The 20,076-nt window shown below is 46.6% G+C and overlaps 1 protein-coding gene across 2 annotated transcripts in view; it reads right to left on the reverse strand.

Moving 5' to 3' along the window:
* The window catches only part of LOC143804128 (class I histocompatibility antigen, F10 alpha chain-like), a 604,087-nt gene that overhangs the window by 474,408 nt on the left and 109,603 nt on the right, over positions 1-20,076 (reverse strand). Inside the window, exon 3 of one of the 2 annotated variants that reach the window (XM_077281910.1) lies at positions 12,693-12,971. The exons of the other annotated variant lie outside the window; for it this stretch is intronic. Coding sequence (XP_077138025.1) covers positions 12,693-12,971 — 279 coding nt within the window. The remainder of the gene's footprint in view (positions 1-12,692; positions 12,972-20,076) is intronic. 2 annotated transcript variants of the gene reach the window in all.

Consider the following 20,076-nt stretch of genomic DNA (forward strand, 5'->3'; position numbering starts at 1 on the left):
TGTGAACAACTGAAAATATGTCTTATATTCTAGGTTCTTCAAAGTAACCACCTTTTGCTTTGATGACTGCTTTTGCACACTCTTGGTATTCTCTTGATGAGCTTCAAGAGGTAGTCACCGGGAATGGTTTTCACTTCACAGGTGTGCCCTGTCAGGTTTAATAAGTGGGATTTCTTGCCTTATAAATGGGGTTGGGACCATCAGTTGTGTTGTGCAGAAGTCTAGTGGATACACAGCTGATAGTCCTACTGAATAGACTGTTAGAATTTATATTATGGCAAGAAAAAATCAGCTAAGTAAAAATGAGAGGCCTTCATTACTTTAAGAAATGAAGGTCAGTCAATCCGAAAAATTGGGAAAACTTTAAAAGTGCCCCCAAGTGCAGGGGCAAAAACCATCAAGCACTACAAGGAAACTGGCTCAGATGAGGACCGCCCCAGGAAAGGAAGACCAAGAGTCACCTCTGCTTCTGAGGATAAGTTTATCTGAGTCACCAGCCTCAGAAATTGCAGGTTAACAGCAGCTCAGATTAGAGACCAGGTCAATGCCACACAGAGTTCTAGCAGCAGACACACCTCTACAACAACTGTTAAGAGGAGACTTTGTGCAGCAGGCCTTCATGGTAAAATAGCTGCTAGGAAACCACTGCTAAGGACAGGCAACAAGCAGAAGAGACTTGTTTGGGCTAAAGAACACAAGGAATGGACATTAGACCAGTGGAAATCTGTGCTTTGGTCTGATGAGTCCAAATTTGAGATCTTTGGTTCCAACCACCATGTTTTTGTGTGACGCAGAAAAGATAAACGGATGGACTCTACATGCCTGGTTCCCACCGTGAAGCATGGAGGAGGAGGTGTGGGGGTGCTTTCCTGGTGACACTGTTGAGGATTTATTCAATATTGAAGGCATACTGAACCAGCATGGCTACCACAGCATCTTGCAGCTGCATGCTATTCCATCCGGTTTGCGTTTAGTTGGACCATCATTTATTTTTCAACAGTACAATGACCCCAAACACACCTCCAGGCTGTGTAAGGGCTATTTGACCAAGAAGGAGAGTGATGGGGTGCTACGCCAGATGACCTGGCCTCCACAGTCACCAGACCTGAACCCAATCGAGATGGTTTGGGGTGAGCTGGACCGCAGAGTGAAGGCAAAAGGGCCAACAAGTGCAAAGCATCTCTGGGAACTCCTTCAAGATTGTTGGAAGACCATTCCCGGTGACTACCTCTTGAAGCTCATCAAGAGAATGCCAAGAATGTGGAAAGCAGTCATCAAAGCAAAAGGTGGCTACTTTAAAGAACCTAGAATATAAGACATATTTTCCGTTGTTTCACACTTTTTTGTTAAGTATATAATTCCACATGTGTTAATTCATAGTTATGATGCCTTCAGTGCGAATGTACAATTTTCATAGTCATGAAAGTACAGAAAAATCTTTAAATGAGGTGTGTCCAAACTTTTGGTCTGTACTGTATGTTGTATGTATGTAGTATATAGTATGTATGTATGTATGTATGTATGTATGTATGTATGTATGTAGTATGTATGTGTTTTTTTTTACATTCAACACATTAGCTGGATGATGGGACTACTACTGTCCCATCATTGGCTAATGTGTCAATCACTGTCATTGTAGCAGGCATAGCCCGATGGGACTTGTAGTCCCATCGGACGATGCCTGTACACACCCGCACAGACCCCCGGCAGGCCCGTACAGACCCCCGGCAGGCCCGTACAGACCCCCGGCAGGCCCGCACAGACCCCCGGCAGGCCCGCACAGACCCCCGAGAGGCTCGTACAGATCCCCGGCAGGCCCGCACAGACCCCCGAGAGGCTCGTACAGATCCCCGGCAGGCCCACACAGACCCCCGAGAGGCCCGTACAGACCCCCGGCAGGCCCGCACAGACCCCCGAGAGGCCCGTACAGACCCCGCCCTCACACACAGACACGCACAGTCTCCGTCCATGCACCGCCCACACTCTTCCCCCCTCCCGAACTGGATGTGCAAGGAAAGAAAGGGTTTATTTTCAATCCGATATTTGTGTCCCATTGACTTGCATTGGTTTCCGGTATCGGAATCGGCGATATCCGATATTTTTTGGGTATCAGTCCGATCCAATCCGATCCGATATTTCCCGATATCGGAAACTATCGCTCAACACTAGTGGGGAAGAAAACTAAATCTCCGAGCAGTCATATATACTCGGAGGTCACCCGAGCGTGCTCCGGAAAACCCGAGCAATGAGTATACTCACTCATCACTACTTGGGACAGCAGTTCTTATTATATCTACCCTAACCCCTTAGTGACAGAGCCAATTTGGTACTTAATGACCGAGCCAATTTTTACAATTCTGACCAGTGCCACTTTAAGAGGTTATAACTCTGGAACGCTTTATCGGATCCCACTGATTCTGAGATTGTTTTTTCGTGACATATTGTACTTCAAGTTAGTGGTAACATTTCTTCGATATTACTTGCGATTATTTATGAAAAAAATGGAAATATGGCGAAAATTTTTAAAATTTTGCAATTTTCAAACTTTGTATTTTTATGCCCTTAAATCAGAGAGATATGTCACAAAAAATAGTTAATAAATAACATTTCCCACATGTCTACTTTACATTAGCACAATTTTGGAAACAATTTTTTTTTTTTGTTAGGGAGTTATAAGGGTTAAAAGTTGACCAGCAATTTCTCATTTTTACAACACCATTTTTTTTTTAGGGACCACATCTCATTTGAAGTCATTTTGAGGGGTCTATATGATAGAAAATAACCAAGTGTGACACCATTCTAAATACTGCACCCCTCAAGCTGCTCAAAACCACATTCAAGAAGTTTATTAACCCTTTACGTACTTCACAGGAACTGAAACAATGTGGAAGAAAAAAAATGAACATTTAACTTTTTTTTGCAAACATTTTACTTCAGAACCATTTTTTTTAATTTTCACAAGTGTAAAAACAGAAATTTAACAACAAATTTTGTTGTGCAATTTTTCCTGAGTACGCCGATACCCCATATGTGGAGGTAAACCACTGTTTGGGCGCACCGCAGAGCTTGGAAGTGAAGGAGCACCGTTTGACTGTTTCAATGCAGAATTGGCTGGAATTGAGATCGGATGCCATGTCGCGTTTGGAGAGCCCCTAATGTGCCTAAACAGTGGAAACCCCCCACAAGTGATACCATTTGGGAAACTAGACCCCTTAAGGAACTTATCTAGATGTGTGGTGAGCACTTTGAACCCCCAAGTGCTTCACAGAAGTTTATAACGTAGAGCCGTGAAAATAAAAAATCGCATTTGTTTTCACAAAAATGATTTTTTCGCCCACAAATTCTTATTTTCACAAGGGTAACAGGAGAAATTAGACCACAAAAGTTGTTGTGCAATTTCTCCTGAGTACGTCAATACCCCATATGTGGGGGTAAACCACTGTTTGGGCGCACCGCAGAGCTTGGAAGTGAAGGAGCACCGTTTGACTTTTTCAATGCAGAATTGGCTGGAATTGAGATCGGATGCCATGTCGCGTTTGGAGAGCCCCTGACGTGCCTAAACAGTGGAAACCCCCCACAAGTGATACCATTTTGGAAACTAGACCCCTTAAGGAACTTATCTAGATATTCGGTGAGCACTTTGAACCCCCAAGTGCTTCACAGAAGTTTATAACGTAAAGCCGTGAAAATAAAAAAAATAAAAAAATCGCATTTTTTCTACAAAAATGATCTTTTTGCCCCCAAATTTTTATTTTCACAAGGGTAACAGGAGAAATTAGACCACAAAAGTTGTTGTGAAATTTCTCCTGAGTACGTCAATACCCCATATTTGGGGGTAAACCACTGTTTGGGTGCACTGCAGAGCTTGGAAGAGAAGGAGTGTCGTTTTACTTTTTCAATGTAGAATTGGCTGGAATTGAGATCGGACGCCATGTCACGTTTGGAGAGCCGCTGATGTGCCTAAACAGTGGAGACCCCCCACAAATGACACCATTTTGGAAACTAGACCCCTTAGGAACTTATCTAGATGTGTGGTGAGCACTTTAAACCCCCAGGTGCTTCACAGAAGTTTATAACGTAGAGCCGTGAAAATAAAAAAAAAAAAATCGCATTTTTTCTACAAAAATGATCTTTTTGCCTCCAAATTTTTATTTTACCAAGGGTAACAGGAGAAAATGGACACCAGAAGTTGTTGTACAATTTGTCTTGAGTACGCCGACACCCCGTATGTGGGGGTAAACCACTGTTTGGGTGCATGGCTGAGCTCGGAAGCAAAGGAGCGCCATTTGACTTTTCAATGCAAAATTGACTGGAATTGAGATCGGACGCCATGTCGCGTTTGGAGAGCCCCTGATGTGCCTAAACAGTAGAAACCCCCCAAAAGTGACCCCATTTTGGAAACTAGACCCCCCATGGAACTTATCTAGATGTGTAGTGAGAACTTTGAATGCCCAGGTGCATCACAGAAGTTTATATAATGCAGAGTCGTGAAAATAAAAAATATATTTTTTTTAACAATAAAGATTTTTTTAGCCCCCAAATTTTTATTTTCACAAGGGTAACAAGAGAAATTGGACCCCAAAAGTTGTTGTCCAATTTGTCCTGAGTATGCTGGTACCCAATATGTGGGGGTAAACCACTGTTTGGGCGCACGGCAGCGCTCGGAAGAGAAGGAGCGCCATTTTGGAATTCAGACTTTGATAGAATTGTCTGTGGGTGTTATGTTGCGTTTGCAGAGCCCCTGATGTACCTAAACAGTAGAAACCCCCCACAAGTGACCAAATTTTAGAAACTAGACCCCCTAAGGAACTTATCTAGATATGTGGTGAGAACTTTGAATGCTCAAGTGCTTCACAGAAGTTTATAATGCAGAGTAGTGAAAATAAAAAAATATTTTTTTTCCCACAAAAAAGATTTTTAGCCCCCAAGTTTTTATTTTCACAAGGGTAACAGGAGAAATTGGACCCCAAAAGTTGTTGTCCAATTTATCCCGAGTACGCTGATGCCCCATATGTGGGGGTAAACCACTGTTTGGGCGCACGGCAGAGCTCAGAAGGGAGGGAGCACCATTTGACTTTTTTAGCGCAAAATTGGCTGTCGTGTTTGGAGACCCCCCTGATGTACCTAAACAGTGGAAACCCCCAAATTATAACTCCAACCCTAACTCCAACACACCCCTAACCCTAATCTTAACCCGATCCATAATCCTAATCACAACCCTAACGATAATCACAACCCTAACCCCAAAACAGCCCTAATCTCAACCCTAACCATAACCCTAATCAAAACCCTAAATCCAACACACCCCTAACCCTAATCCCAAACGTAACCCTAATCCCAACCCTAATCCGAACCCTAATCCCAACTCTAACCCTAACTTTAGCCCCAACCCTAACTTTAGCCCCAACCCTAACCATAACTTTAGCCCCGTCGTCACAAAAAAAGTTCAATGTAACCTTTTTTTTTGTACGTCGCGTCCGCCATTTCCGCGCATGCGTGGCCGTAACTCTGCCCCCTCCTCCCCAGGACATAGACTGGGCAGCGGATGCGTTGAAAAACTGCATCCGCTGCCCACGTTGTGCACAATTTTCACAACGTGCGTCGGTACATCGGGCCGACGCATTGCGACCGCCCCGTACCGACGCAAGTGTGATAGAAGCCTAAGGCTACTTTCACACTAGCGTCGTACTCGGCCCATCGCAGTGTGCCGGGCCGACGTACCGACGCTAGCGTTGTAAGCGCCGCACAACGGGTGCAGCGGATGCTGTTTTTTCAACGCATCCGCTGCCCCATTGTGAGGGGAGGTGGGGGCGGAGTTCCGGCCGCGCATGCGCGGTCGGAAATGGAGGACACGTCGCACAAAAAAGTTACATGTAGCTTTTTTTGTGCCGACGGTCCGCCAAAGCACGACGCATCCGTCGCACGACGGATGCGACATGTGGCAATCAGTCGCAATGCGTCGCTAATGCAAGCCAATGGAGAAAAAACGCATCCTGCAAGCACTTTTGCAGGATGCGTTTTTTCTCCAACGCATTGCGACGGAAGCCAAAAAACGCTAGTGTGAAAGTAGCCTAACCCTAACCCTAGCTCTAACCCTAACCCTAAATTTAGCCTCAACCCTAACCCTAACCCTAACTCTAACCCTAATTTTAGCCCCAACTCGTCTTCTCCTGCCGGCCGGCAGATGGCAGCAGATGGCGGGCGCACTGCGCATGCACCCGCCATAAGGAAAAAGCCGGCTGGCAGGAGAAGACAGAAGAGGACCCAGGGACACCGGGTGAGTATGTTAGGGTCCCCGAATCCCCATATTTCTCTGTCCTCTGATGTGTGATCACATCAGAGGACAGAGAATTACAGATCGCTTTTTTTTTTTGCGGTCGCCGGTAAACTGTTAATTACCGGCGATCGCAAAACAGGGGTCGGTGCAAACCGACCCCGATCATGTTCTTTGGGGTCTCGACTACCCCCGGCAGCCGAGACCCCAAAGATCTTCCGGGCGGCGGGCGTACTGCGCGTGCGCCCGCCATTTTTTCCCGGAAAAAAGATGGCGGCGCCCATGGGGACCCACGAGGAGCACCGAGGGAGATAGGTGAGTATTGGGGGGCTACCGGAGGCCATCGGGGACCCTATTTCTCTGTCCTCCGATGTGCGATCACATCGGAGGACAGAGAAATTAAACGGCACATCGCGTTTTGTTTTTTTTTGTTGCGACCGCCGGTAAACGGTTAATTACCGGCGATCGCAACTCGGGGGTCGGTAAAAACCCCCCGAATCATGTTCTCTGGGGTCTCGGCTACCCTCGGCAACCGAGACCCCAGAGAAAATCCGACTCTGGGGGGCGCTATTCACTTTTTCCACAGCGCCGTTAATTAACGGCGCTGTGGTTTAAGTACCCTTAGCGGCCGCCGTTAAAAGGCGTATCGGCGGTCGTTAAGGGGTTAAGTTCTGCATTTTTGCACATAACCACTAGATGGAGCCACAGTACTTGTCCTTAATCTGATCATGGTCACACACAGATGAGTTATGTAATGCTGTATGCCAGTGCTGTTCACATCAGATGGTATAGGATTAATTTATGCATTAGTGTATTTATTTATTTAAGTTCCAGTATAATAGGGTGATGACCACTCTTGTCTTTGTTGAAATTTTCCCTTTTGAATCTGTGCTTCACCCCAAGGTTTTTATACTTTGCATAATAAAGATTGAATTACTTTTTATACTCCATATTTTTGTGTTTGGGTTTTTCAATTTGTGCTGGTTTCTATTTATATTTATGTAGTTGCCAATCTCGTGTCAGTACAATGATACATGATTGATATTAACCCCTTCCTGACATGGCAATTTTACATTTTTGTTTTTGTCTTCCCTTCTTATAGGAGCCATAACTTTTTTTTCCGTCTATAAAGCCGCATGAGACCTTGCTTTCTGCAGGACAAGTTGCACTTTTGAATGACACTGTCCATTTCACCATGAAATTTAGGAAACATGAAAAAATGGTAAGTGAAGAAAAATTGTGAGGAAAAAAAAATTGGAAAATTCTAGAATAGCTTTGTTTGTTTTTTATAGCATTCATTACAGGGTCAAAATGATCCAGCAGCACGATTCTCCAGGTCAGTGCGATTACAGTGACACTAAACATGCAGAGATTTATTAAAGATTTTGGAAATACTTTAACCCCTTTCTGTCATCGGACGTACTATTCCCTCCATGTGGGGTGGGCCCTACTTCCCAAGGGCGGAATAGTACGTCCAGAGCGATCGGCCGCGTTCACGGGGGGAGCGCGGCCGATCGCGGCCGGCTGTCAGCTGACTATCGCAGCTGACATCCGGCACTATGTGCCAGGAGTGGTCACGGACCGCCCCCGGCACATTAACCCCCGGCACACTGCGATCAAACATGATCGCAGTGTTCCGACGGTACAGGGAAGCATCGCGCAGGGAGGGGGCTCCCTGCGGGCCTCCCTGAGACAATCGGTACAAGGGTGATGTGCTCACCTTGTACCGAGCGTCTCCTCCCTGCAGTCCCCGGATCCAAAATGGCCGCGGGGCTGCATCCGGGTCCTGCATGGAGGTGTCATCACAGCGCCTGCTCAGAGCAGGCACCGGGAAGCCTCCTTGCTGTGCACTTAAGATCGCCGATCTGACACCGTGCACAGCAAAGTGTCAGATCAGCGATCTGTCACTTTTCTGTGATGTCTCTCCCTGGGGCAAACTAAAAAGGTTAAAAAAAAAATTACATGTGTGGAAAAAAAATAAATAAATAAAAATTCCTAAATAAATAATGATAAAAAAAATATTGTTCCAATAAATACACTCCTTTATCTAAATAAAAAAAAAACAATAAAAGTACACATATTTAGTATCGCCGCATCCGTAACGACCCGACCTATAAAACTGTCCCACTAGTTAACCCCTTCAGTGAACACCGTTATAAAAAAAAAAAGGCAAAAAACGCTTTATTATCCTACCGCCGAACAAAAAGTGGAATAACACGCGATCAAAAAGACGGATATAAATATAAATAAACATGGTACTGCTGAAAACATCATCTTGTCCCGCAAAAAAGAGCCGCCATACAGCATCATCAGCAAAAAAATAAAAAAGGTATAGTCCTCAAAATAAAGCGATAGTTTTTATCATATAAAAGCGCCAAAACATAAAAAAATGATATAAATGAGAGATCGCTGTAATCGTACTGACCCGAAGAATAAAACTTCTTTATCCATTTTACCAACCGTGGAACGGTATAAACGCCTCCCCCCCCAAAAAAAAGAAATTCATAAATAACTGGTTTTTGGTCATTCTGCCTCACAAAAATCGGAATAAAAAGCGATCAAAAAATGTCACGTGCCCGAAAATGTTACCAATAAAAACGTCAACTCGTCCCGCAAAAAACAAGACCTCACAAGGCTCTGTGGACCAAAATATGGAAAAATTATAGCTCTCAAAATGTGGTAACGCCAAAAATATTTTTTGCAATAAAAAACGTCTTTTAGTGTGTGACGGCTGCCAATCATAAAAATCCGCTAAAAAACCCGCTATAAAAGTAAATCAAACCCCCCTTCATCACCCCCTTAGTTAGGGAAAAATTTAAAAATGAAAAAAAGTATTTATTTCCATTTTCCCATTAGGGTTAGGGCTAGGGTTAGGGCTACAGTTAGGGTTGGGGCTAAAGTTAGGGTTGGGGTTTGGATTACATTTACGGTTGGGAATAGGGTTGGGATTACGGTAAGGGGTGTGTTTGGATTAGGGTTTCAGTTATAATTGGGGGGTTTCCACTGTTTCGGCACATCAGGGGCTCTCCAAACCCGACATGGCGTCCGATCTCAATTCCAGCCAATTCTGCGTTGAAAAAGTAAAACAGTGCTCCTTCCCTTCCGAGCTCTCCCGTGTGCCCAAACAGGGGTTTACCCCAACATCTGGGGTATCTGCATACTCAGGACACATTGGACAACTACTTTTGGGGTCCAATTTCTCCTGTTACCCTTGGGAAAATACAAAACTGGGAGCTAAAAAATAATTTTTGTGGAATTTTTTTTATTTTCACAGCTCTGCGTTATAAACTGTAGTGAAACACTTGGGGGTTCAAAGTTCTCACAACACATCTAGATAAGTTTCTTGGGGGGTCTAGTTTCCAATATGGGGTCACTTGTGGGGGGTTTCTACTGTTTAGTTACATCAGGGGCTCTGCAAATGCAACGTGATGCCTGCAGACCAATCCATCTAAGTCTGCATTCCAAATGCCACTCCTTCCCTTCCGAGCTCTCCCATGCGCCCAAATGGTGGTTCCCCCCCACATATTGGGAATCAGCGTACTCGGGACAAATTGGACAACAACTTTTGGGGTTCAATTTCAACTGTTACCCTTGAAAAATACAAAACTGGGGGCTAAAAAACAAATTTTTGTGGAAAAAAAAAAGATTTTTTATTTTCATGGCTCTGCGTTATAAACTGTAGTGAAACACTTGGGGGTTGAGAGTTCTCACAACACATCTAGATAAGGCTACGTTCACATTTGCGGTGTGCGCCGCAGCGTCGGGCGCCGCAGCGGCGCCGCATGCGTCATGCGCCCCTATATTTAACATGGGGGCGCATGGACATGCGTCGCACTTGCGTTTTGCGCCGCATGCGTCGCTGCGGCGCCCGCGTCTGGGCGCAGAGGACGCAGCAAGTTGCATTTTTGCTGCGTCCAAAATCAATTAAAAAAAGGACGCATGCGGCGCAAAACGCAGCGTTGTGCATGCGTTTTGCTGCGTTTTTGTTTGCGTTGTGCGCTGCGGCGCCGACGCTGCGGCGCACAACGCAAATGTGAACGTAGCCTTAGTTCCTTGGGGGTCTAGTTTCCATTATGGGGTCACTTGTGGGGGGTTTCTACTGTTTAGGCACATCAGGGGCTCTGCAAACGCAATGTGATGCCTGCAGACCATTCCATCTAAGTCTGCATTCCAAATGGCGCTCCATCCCTTCCGAGCTCTCCCATGCGCCCAAACGGTGGTTCCCCCCACATATGGGGTATCAGAGTACTCAAGACAAATTGGACAACAACTTTTGGGCTCCAATTTCTCCTGTTACCCTTGGGAAAATACAAAACTGGGGGCTATACATTATAAACTTCTGTGAAGCACTTGGTGGGTCAAAGTGCTCACCACACATCTAGATAAGTTCGTTAGGGGGTCTACTTTCCAAAATGGTGTCACTTGAGGGGGGTTTCAATGTTTAGGCACATCAGGAGCTCTCCAAACGCAACATGGCGTTCCATCTCAATTCCAGTCAATTTTGCATTGAAAAGTCAAATGGCGCTCCTTCCCTTCCGAGCTGTCCCTTGCGACCAAACAGTGGTTTACCCCCACATATGGGGTATCAGTGTACTCAGGACAAATTGTACAACAACTTTGGGGGTCCATTTTCTCCTGTTATCCTTGGTAAAATAAAACAAATTGGAGCTGAAGTAAATTTTGCGTGAAAAAAAGTTAAATGTTCATTTTTTTTTAAACATTCCAAAAATTCCTATGAAACACCTGAAGGGTTAATAAACTTCTTGAATGTGGTTTTGAGCACCTTGAGGGGTGCAGCTTTTAGAATGGTGTCACACTTGGGTATTTTCTATCATATAGTCCCCTCAAAATGACTTCAAATGAGATGTGGTCCCTAAAAAAATGGTTTTGTAAAAATGAGAAATTGCTGGTCAACTTTTAACCCTTATAACTCCCTAACAAAAAAAAATGTTGGTTCCAAAATTGTGCTGATGTAAAGTAGACATGTGTTTTGTGTGACATATCTCTGTGATTTAAGGGCATAAAAATTCAAAGTTGGAAAATTGCGAAATTTTCAAAATTTTCGCCAAATTTCCATTTTTTTCACAAATAAACGCAGGTAATATCAAAGAAATGTTACCACTATCATGAAGTACAATATGTCACGAGAAAACATTGTCAGAATCGCCAAGATCCGTTGAAGAGTTCCAGAGTTATAACCTCATTAAGGGACAGTGGTCAGAATTGTAAAAATTGGCCCGGTCATTAACGTGCAAACCACCCTTGGGGGTGAAGGGGTTAAAGAACAAAAATGTTGCTTCTGTCGTTATTTCCCGAAATCTGTAACGTTCACTGCTCAGGTGACGGGGCTGTGAGGGACGGTACTGTGTGCACGGAGTTGGTGTTTTTTTTATTAATATCATCTTGGGGTTGATGTGACACATTCATCACTTCTTACTTTATCCTGTAATGCTGCAATATTAGTGTTTTTAATATTTTTTTCTTATTCCAGTGTTTACTGAATATAAATAAGGGAAGGTTTATTTTCACAATTTTTTCTAGCATTTTATAGTCCTTTTAGGGATCCAGAACCCGCAGTCACCGATCCCTTGTATTCGATCCTGCAGTATCACAGTATTGGGGTATATAGTACAAATTGGGGTCCCCTGTGAAGCTACAGGAGGGTCTTCAGCTCCGTCATGACAGGGACAGGGGTGTTCAGCAGACCCCCGACTGCCATGACAGCTCATTAGCTCCCCACGATCGTGCTGCGGGGAAGCTGATGGGCGCTTAGAATAAACATTTGCTGTAAATGCTGCTCTCAGCGATTGACAGCGGCATGTGACAGATTAACAGCCATGGTTGGAGCTCGGCTTCACCCCCAGCATTTAGCGGCAGATGATGGATGAATAGAGCAGCCATCATCTGCCGGAACGTGGTGGCTCAGCTCCTGAGCCCGCACCAGAGAGAAGACCCTGAATGTACCGGTATGTGAAATGTCGATAAGGGGTTAAAGAGAAGCCGTCTCCTCTCCGCACTCGTCTATATTAGGACAATCCTGGAGCATCTTTTCTTAGGTTTCTGCATTCTGTGGTTCCTCCGTTATTCCTCCTGGAAATGTATAAATGACTATACACCGGCTGTGTCCTGCACAATGTGGCCGCTCCGCACTGATCGCACGGTGTCAGTCTGTGTAGGATGCCCCGGACTAGTGACCCCGAGCTGTCAGACATGTCTAGAAGGAAGAACCGAGGAACAGGACAATATGGAGCGGTAAGAAAAGATGGATTCACAGAATAACCATCAGGGGCCGACAGGGGCTTATTACCTATATGGGGGGTTCAGTGTGAGGATAGAGGGGACTACAAGTACAGCAATGACCATAATCACACAGAGGTGACAGGACAGCGGGGCTGTGATGATGATGATGAGCGCTCACCTCTCCTCTCCAGATCTTCTCTCCCCTTCTCCACATATTTCTTCAGATACTCGGTGCAGATATTCTCCAGATAATTCTTGTTTCTCTCCCCCACTTGTACCTCAGGACTGTTCCATCTCTGTGCGGTGATCTGCGCCTGCGCCATGGTGGGCACATATGTCCACGTCTGTGTGTCCAGGGCCACGAACTCTCTCCCATCATATCCGTACTGATCGTACCCAGTGACCCCGCCGTCATCTCTCAGCTCACAGCCGAACATCGCCTGGTAGGAATGGAGACCTGCAGACAACACAGGAGCAAAGAAGAAATATCAGCCTGACGGTCCAGTGATGAATGTTCCCGGTGTTTCCCACAATCCCCGATATCTGCTGTGTGTAATCGGCCACAGATAATGTAGAGCAGCGGAGACATCGTGCACCGACCACAGTCTGACGTCACTACATGAGATCCTGTAACCCCTCAGTGACCTGTGCACCATTACTGGGTCTTATTCTTTATCGCCGCCTTCTACAGCCCTGAGGATACAGCGCCCCCAGCGGCAGATGTATAGAGAGCGGAGATACTAGGAGACATTATTTAGAATTGAGAGTCCTCAGTGGTTGTTACCTTTTAATGGCTAACTGAAAAGATAGTAACAAGCTATATTCCCTTCTGATAATGATAATAGCATTTTGAGTGATGTGATTGGACAGTACAGCTGTCTGTCATCAGTGGAGGCTGCAGGTGGAGCGGTGACGTGTACGGAAAAGCTGAATGTGGCCTGGCGGCAGACAGCGCAGGTCCTGGAGGAGGCAGATCTGCACGCTCCTCCCCACACACTGGTTAACCCCCGAGCAGCCGGATCACAGCTCGGACGGTTGTTGGATCAGTAAGGGTATGTTTCCACGTTCAGGAAACGCTGCGTTTTTGACGCTGCGTTTTTCTGCAGCGTCAAAAACGCAGCGTCCAGATGTTACAGCATAGTGGATGGGATTTTATGAAATCCAGACTCCACTATGCGTTAAACGCATGCGTTTTTGCCGCGAAAACGCATGCGTTGTGCGTTTTTTCAAAACCCAGCATGTTGCTACTATGAGCAAAACACTCAGGTACACTGCAGGTGACCTGCCAGTGACCTCAGGTGCAGTTTTGGTCAGGATTTTACTTGCATAAAATCCTGACCAAAGCCTGATGCAATCCTGAACGTGGAAACATACCCTAACTGCTGCGTCTCCCTGCGACATCTCCCGTCTGTCAGCTCAGAACTGGGTAACCCTGGGGACACGGGCTCAGCAGGAAGCCCCCACTAATGTCCTCTGTGTGCAGCTTCTCCCCCTGTGCCTCCTCCATTCCCCGACCTCCTCTTCTCCTGCCTGTGCCTCCTCCATTCCCCGACCTCCTCTTCTCCTGCCTGTGCCTCCTCCATTCCCTGACCTCTTCTCCTCCCTGTGCCTCCTCCATTCCCCGACCAACTCTTCTCCTCCCTGTGCCTCCTCCATTCCCCGACCACCTCTTCTCCTCCCTGTGCCTCCTCCATTCCCCGACCCCTCTTCTCCTGCCAGTGCCTCCTCCATTCCCCGCCCACCTCTTCTCCTCCCTGTGCCTCCTCCATTCCCCGACCACCTCTTCTCCTCCCTGTGCCTCCTCCATTCCCCGACCACCTCTTCTCCTCCCTGTGCCTCCTCTATTCCCCGACCTTCTCTTCTCCTACCTGTGCCTCCTCCATTCCCCGACCTCTTCTCCTGCCTGTGCCTCCTCCATTCCCTGACCTCCTCTTCTCCTACCTGTGCCTCCTCCATTCCCCGACCTCCTCTTCTCCTGCCTGTGCCTTCTCCATTCCCCGACCTTCTCTTCTCCTGCCTGTGCCTCCTCCAATCCCCGACCTCCTCTTCTCCTGCCTGTGCCTCCTCCATTCCCCGACCCCTCTTCTTCCTGTGCCTCCTCCATTCCCCGACCTCCTCTTCTTCTTCCTGATCCTCCTCCATTCCCCGACCCCCTCTTCTCCTACCTGTGCCTCCTCCATTTCCGACCTCCTCTTCTCCTGCCTGTGCCTCCTCCATTTCCCGACCTCTTCTCCTGCCTGTGCCTCCTCCATTCCCCGACCTCCTCTTGTCCTACCTGTGCCTCCTCCATTCCCGACCTCCTCCTCTCCTGCCTGTGCCTCCTCCATTCCCCCTCCTCTTCTCCTGCCTGTGCCTCCTCCATTCCCCAACCCCTCTTCTCCTGCCTGTGCCTCCTCCATTCCCCGTCCTCCTCTTCTCCTGCTTATGCCTCCTCCATTCCCCGACCTCCTCTTCTCCTGCCTGTGCCTCCTCCATTCCCCGACCTCCTCCTCTCCTGCCTGTGCCTCCTCCATTCCCCGTCCTCCTCTTCTCCTGCCTGTGCCTCCTCCATTCCCCAACCCCTCTTCTCCTGCCTGTGCCTCCTCCATTCCCCGACCCCTCTTCTTCCTGTGCCTCCTCCATTCCCCGACCTCTTCTCCTGCCTGTGCCTCCTCCATTCCCCGACCTCCTCTCCTCCATTCCCCGACCTCCTCTTCTCCTGCCTGTGCCTCCTCCATTCCCCGACCTCTTCTCCTGCCTGTGCCTCCTCCATTCCCCGACCTCCTCTCCTCCATTCCCCGACCTCTTCTTCTCCTGCCTGTGCCTCCTCCATTCCCCGACCTCCTCTTTTCCTGCCTGTGCCTCCTCCATTCCCCGACCTCCTCTTCTCCTGCCTGTGCCTCCTTCATTCCCCGACCTCCTCCTACCTGTGCCTCCTCTATTCCCTGACCTCCTCTTCTCCTGCCTGTACCTCCTCCATTCTCCGAACTCCTCTTTTCCTACCTGTGCCTCCTCCATTCCCCGACCTCCTCCTACCTGTGCCTCCTCCATTCCCTGACCTCCTCTTTTCCTTCCTGTGCCTCCTCCATTCCCCGACCCCCTCTTCTCCTGCCTGTGCCTCCTCCATTCCCCGACCTCCTCTCCTCCATTCCCCGACCTCCTCTTCTCCTTCCTGTGCCTCCTCCATTCCCCGACCTCCTCTTTTCCTTCCTGTGCCTCCTCCATTCCCCGACCCCTCTTCTCCTGCCAGTGCCTCCTCCATTCCCCAACCACCTCTTCTCCTGGCTGATCCTCCTCCCCTGAGTAATACAGTGTGATCAGCTCCTCACCTTTCACTGTAAGAGGGTTAACCCCTTCCTCCTCTGTTTGTTTTTCCGCTGTTATTTCTCCTGTGCTGAAGAGGAGGTGGGGTTAACCCTTTCACACCGGCCCCCTCTGGCTTTTCACTCTGTGGCCATAAACTGTGATAAAGAGAATTCTTGGCCCCTTCTCTCCCACCTCAGTCTGACCAGGTTACGGTTGTGTTCACACTGTGTCTTTTTACGCCATTTAAAAATTGACAATATTAAGCAGAAGACGTCTCAGAAAATTACTTTGTTCCCTGGAGTTTTGTGAACCTAAAGCGTCTTTTACTTCTGTTTTTCAGTTGTTTCCTGAGTGTTTTTTGATCGCCATAAAGAAAAGAAAACTTTTGTTATTTGTGACAAAAATGCTTAAAAAAAAAGGGCAAAAAAAATCACCTCATCCTTCCCATTAGCATCTGCAGTAAGTATTGAGCGTTTTCCTTGAGAATGTACAATCTTCTTTGTCGTCTTGTGAAAGCCTGAGCATTTAAAAGAAGCTGAAAAAACTGAACAGATTATTGCACAATGTGAACAGCGAGTTGTTGTTACATAATTATATTCTTTCTTCTGAACATTTTTTCCAGTGGTTTCTGCTGCGTTTTCTGCTCCACAAACATCAGTGTGAACACAACCTACAAGGCAATAAGAGAACGGCTCGGTCAGCAGATTTTGGTGTTGGGTTTTCGGACCGTTGCACCCTGTATCCGACCTTCAGAGACCCTCTGTTCTGTCATCGCTCAATAATAATAATGAATCGGACGGGGTGTACGGCAGAGCAAGAAGGGACAACAGGCCAAGGGATGATTCACCAGATTTATTATCAAGAACGCTGGAACAACACATGCAGGTAGATCTACAGAGTCCACCATTAGTCCAACGGAACAGGTTCGGGGCACCTCCCGATAATCCTTATGCCAGCTAACAAAGCAATAGTCCACACGAGTCCAAGGGAACAGATTCGGGGGCACCTCCCGATAATCCTTGTGCCAGCTAACAAAGCAATAGTCCACACGAGTCCAAGGGATCCCAAAACAATCCCACAAACGACGAGATATGTCCTCAGCTGAAGTCTCGCCCCGTTCGCTTCCGCAGTCACAGATGGACGTGGGGTCTTGCCTCGGCTAAGAATCCCCACTCCTCCTTCAAGGGTCAACTCCCATCTGATCTCAAAAATAAGAATGGATTGTCTGAGCTCCTGGGATCAGCCCATGAAGGGGGTAGGGGGTCACACCTTCTATTCAATGGTTGGGTCCACCAGAAGATTCTAGACTGGTCGGCTCCTCTTAGTCTATCCAGTATGTGCATTTGACTAGCCACCTGCTGTGAGGAAGAATGACTATTCCTTCAGTAGTGGTGTTGACAAAGCTTAATTACATTATAGCGTTCTCCCTAGCTGCCCTATCTCAGCTCGAGCTCTAAAACTAGCAAGGGTGGGGTCAGCCTCTACCTCTTGTCTAAACTGAACTTTATCCCAAGTAACATTCATATTATCCAAATACAAAAGAAGATATGCGGCAGCACTCACCAGATGACGTGGTTCAGTCCTTTATTGAAGATAAAAGATTCATTACAGCATGTTCACGGCACGGGGGAGTACGGACATAGAGGAAGTGAGCAGGGATCGACAACAGCTGTTTCGCGCTATTCCAGCGCTTCTACAGGTCTAACACACTGGGAAATGACGCCGGCAGAAGTAGGTGAGTCATGGCTGGACCCTCCCACCGCAACCACACGTCATTAACCCAATGTAGCCAGGTACACCATGTGCAAAACATAAAAAACATGAATAAATTAGTTACATCATGTTACAAACTACATATACATTAAAAACAAGTAGAACCCTGAAAGATATTAATAGAATCGATAATACGGGCCAACTATTGGAAATCCTTCTTCTCCTATTAGTAAGCTATAACACAGTCTTAGAATGGATATGGACTGATAAATGCAAAACAGGCAAACAAATATATATATATAGATATAGGTGAACAGACTCCTAGATAGCCAAATTTGTACAATATTATATAAAATATAAAAGTACAACAATAGGACATTAATTAATTAATCAGTGAATATTCATATCTGTCCATCTGCTGGAGGAAAAAACAAAGAGGCAGAACAAAATAGAATAAGCCAATAATCATCATAAGAATACCGACATGTCAGTTCTCTCATTAAAGCCGGCAGGACCTGCTGCCTGTGTCTGCAGAATCCACCGCGCTTCTCGTCTCAGGAGAAGTCTATGTAGGTCCCCTCCTCGTGCGGGTAGTTTGACCCTCCCTGAGAGATCCTTATCTCTTTCTAAGGATCTCTCAGGGAGGGCTGCAGGGGGCCCTCTAATTTCAAATAGACGGAGTACTCGTATCAGGGACATTCTGGTCCGCAACCGGATATCAGACGTACGGTCGAATTGGTTGGAGCAATTACCTCCAAAAGGTAATTTTCGTTGCGGCCATTGCAATTTTTGCAGTAGTCACATCACTGGGCGAGTCCTCAACATAGGTCCTGTACAACATCAAGTTCAGCAGTTTATCTCTTGCAGGACAGATTATGTCGTTTACGCCGTTTTTTGCCCTTGCAAGAGATTCTATGTGGGAAAAACTAAGCGTCAGATGTTTGTGCGTTTTAGGGAGCACCTCAGGTCTATTCGTACAGGGAAAGGTGTACCCAGACTCATCAATCATATTAGGGACACACACGATGGTAGGGCTGATGTCCTCACTTTTGCAGGGCTAGAGAGGGTCAAACTACCCGCACGAGGAGGGGACCTACATAGACTTCTCCTGAGACGAGAAGCGCGGTGGATTCTGCAGACACAGGCAGCAGGTCCTGCCGGCTTTAATGAGAGAACTGACATGTCGGTATTCTTATGATGATTATTGGCTTATTCTATTTTGTTCTGCCTCTTTGTTTTTTCCTCCAGCAGATGGACAGATATGAATATTCACTGATTAATTAATTAATGTCCTATTGTTGTACTTTTATATTTTATATAATATTGTACAAATTTGGCTATCTAGGAGTCTGTTCACCTATATCTATATATATATATTTGTTTGCCTGTTTTGCATTTATCAGTCCATATCCATTCTAAGACTGTGTTATAGCTTACTAATAGGAGAAGAAGGATTTCCAATAGTTGGCCCGTATTATCGATTCTATTAATATCTTTCAGGGTTCTACTTGTTTTTAATGTATATGTAGTTTGTAACATGATGTAACTAATTTATTCATGTTTTTTATGTTTTGCACATGGTGTACCTGGCTACATTGGGTTAATGACGTGTGGTTGCGGTGGGAGGGTCCAGCCATGACTCACCTACTTCTGCCGGCGTCATTTCCCAGTGTGTTAGACCTGTAGAAGCGCTGGAATAGCGCGAAACAGCTGTTGTCGATCCCTGCTCACTTCCTCTATGTCCGTACTCCCCCGTGCCGTGAACATGCTGTAATGAATCTGTTATCTTCAATAAAGGACTGAACCACGTCATCTGGTGAGTGCTGCCACATATCTTCTTTTGTATTTGGACTGGAATGCCTGTTTTTCATGCGAGCACCTCCAGCTACTGAAGTTGCAACCAGAGAGAAAAAAAACACCCACAATTGACTTTGTTTTATACATTGCGCTCAGTTCAGAGGCTGTGCAGCGCCACATTTTTTCTTGACCACTGACATAACATTCATATTATCCTCACAAGAAGAATCACTCACCAGCTGTGACGGCAGTTCTGGTGGCCTCATTTCCATGGATGGGTTGTACACGTCCACATCCGCTGCTCTCTTGGCTTGACTTCTGGTTACCGCACCGACAAAGTGGCAATGAATATTTCCCACATCATTTCCTAGAAGAACATCTGCAGGGAGGCCGCTCATCACACCGACCATGCATTGTTTGGCCCCAAAGCCATAATCCAGGGTCACACTCGCTCTTGGAATATATCTCTGGGTGCCTCCAGCCAATTCAATGGCAATTCCTGGTCCCTTTTGAATTGCTTCTGGTTGAATTACTCGGGGATCGGCTATGATGAGGAAAGCCCCAGTGTCACGGAAGCCAACAACTTTTTGGCCATCCAGCACGACCTCCTGTAGATGTTTGTGCTGAAGATCAGAAGAACAGGTGGCTGGGGCTTGCACCCCATAGACTCCTGGTAGGGGAGCCAGGATATCAGAGTCACTTGGCAAGTCATCAGGGACGGAATCCAGTTCTTCTCCTGGTGAGGGGGTCTGTAGATAATGAACAGG

The sequence above is a fragment of the Ranitomeya variabilis genome, chromosome 1 (assembly GCF_051348905.1).
Source record: "Ranitomeya variabilis isolate aRanVar5 chromosome 1, aRanVar5.hap1, whole genome shotgun sequence".
NCBI classification, from domain to species: Eukaryota; Metazoa; Chordata; class Amphibia; order Anura; family Dendrobatidae; genus Ranitomeya; species Ranitomeya variabilis.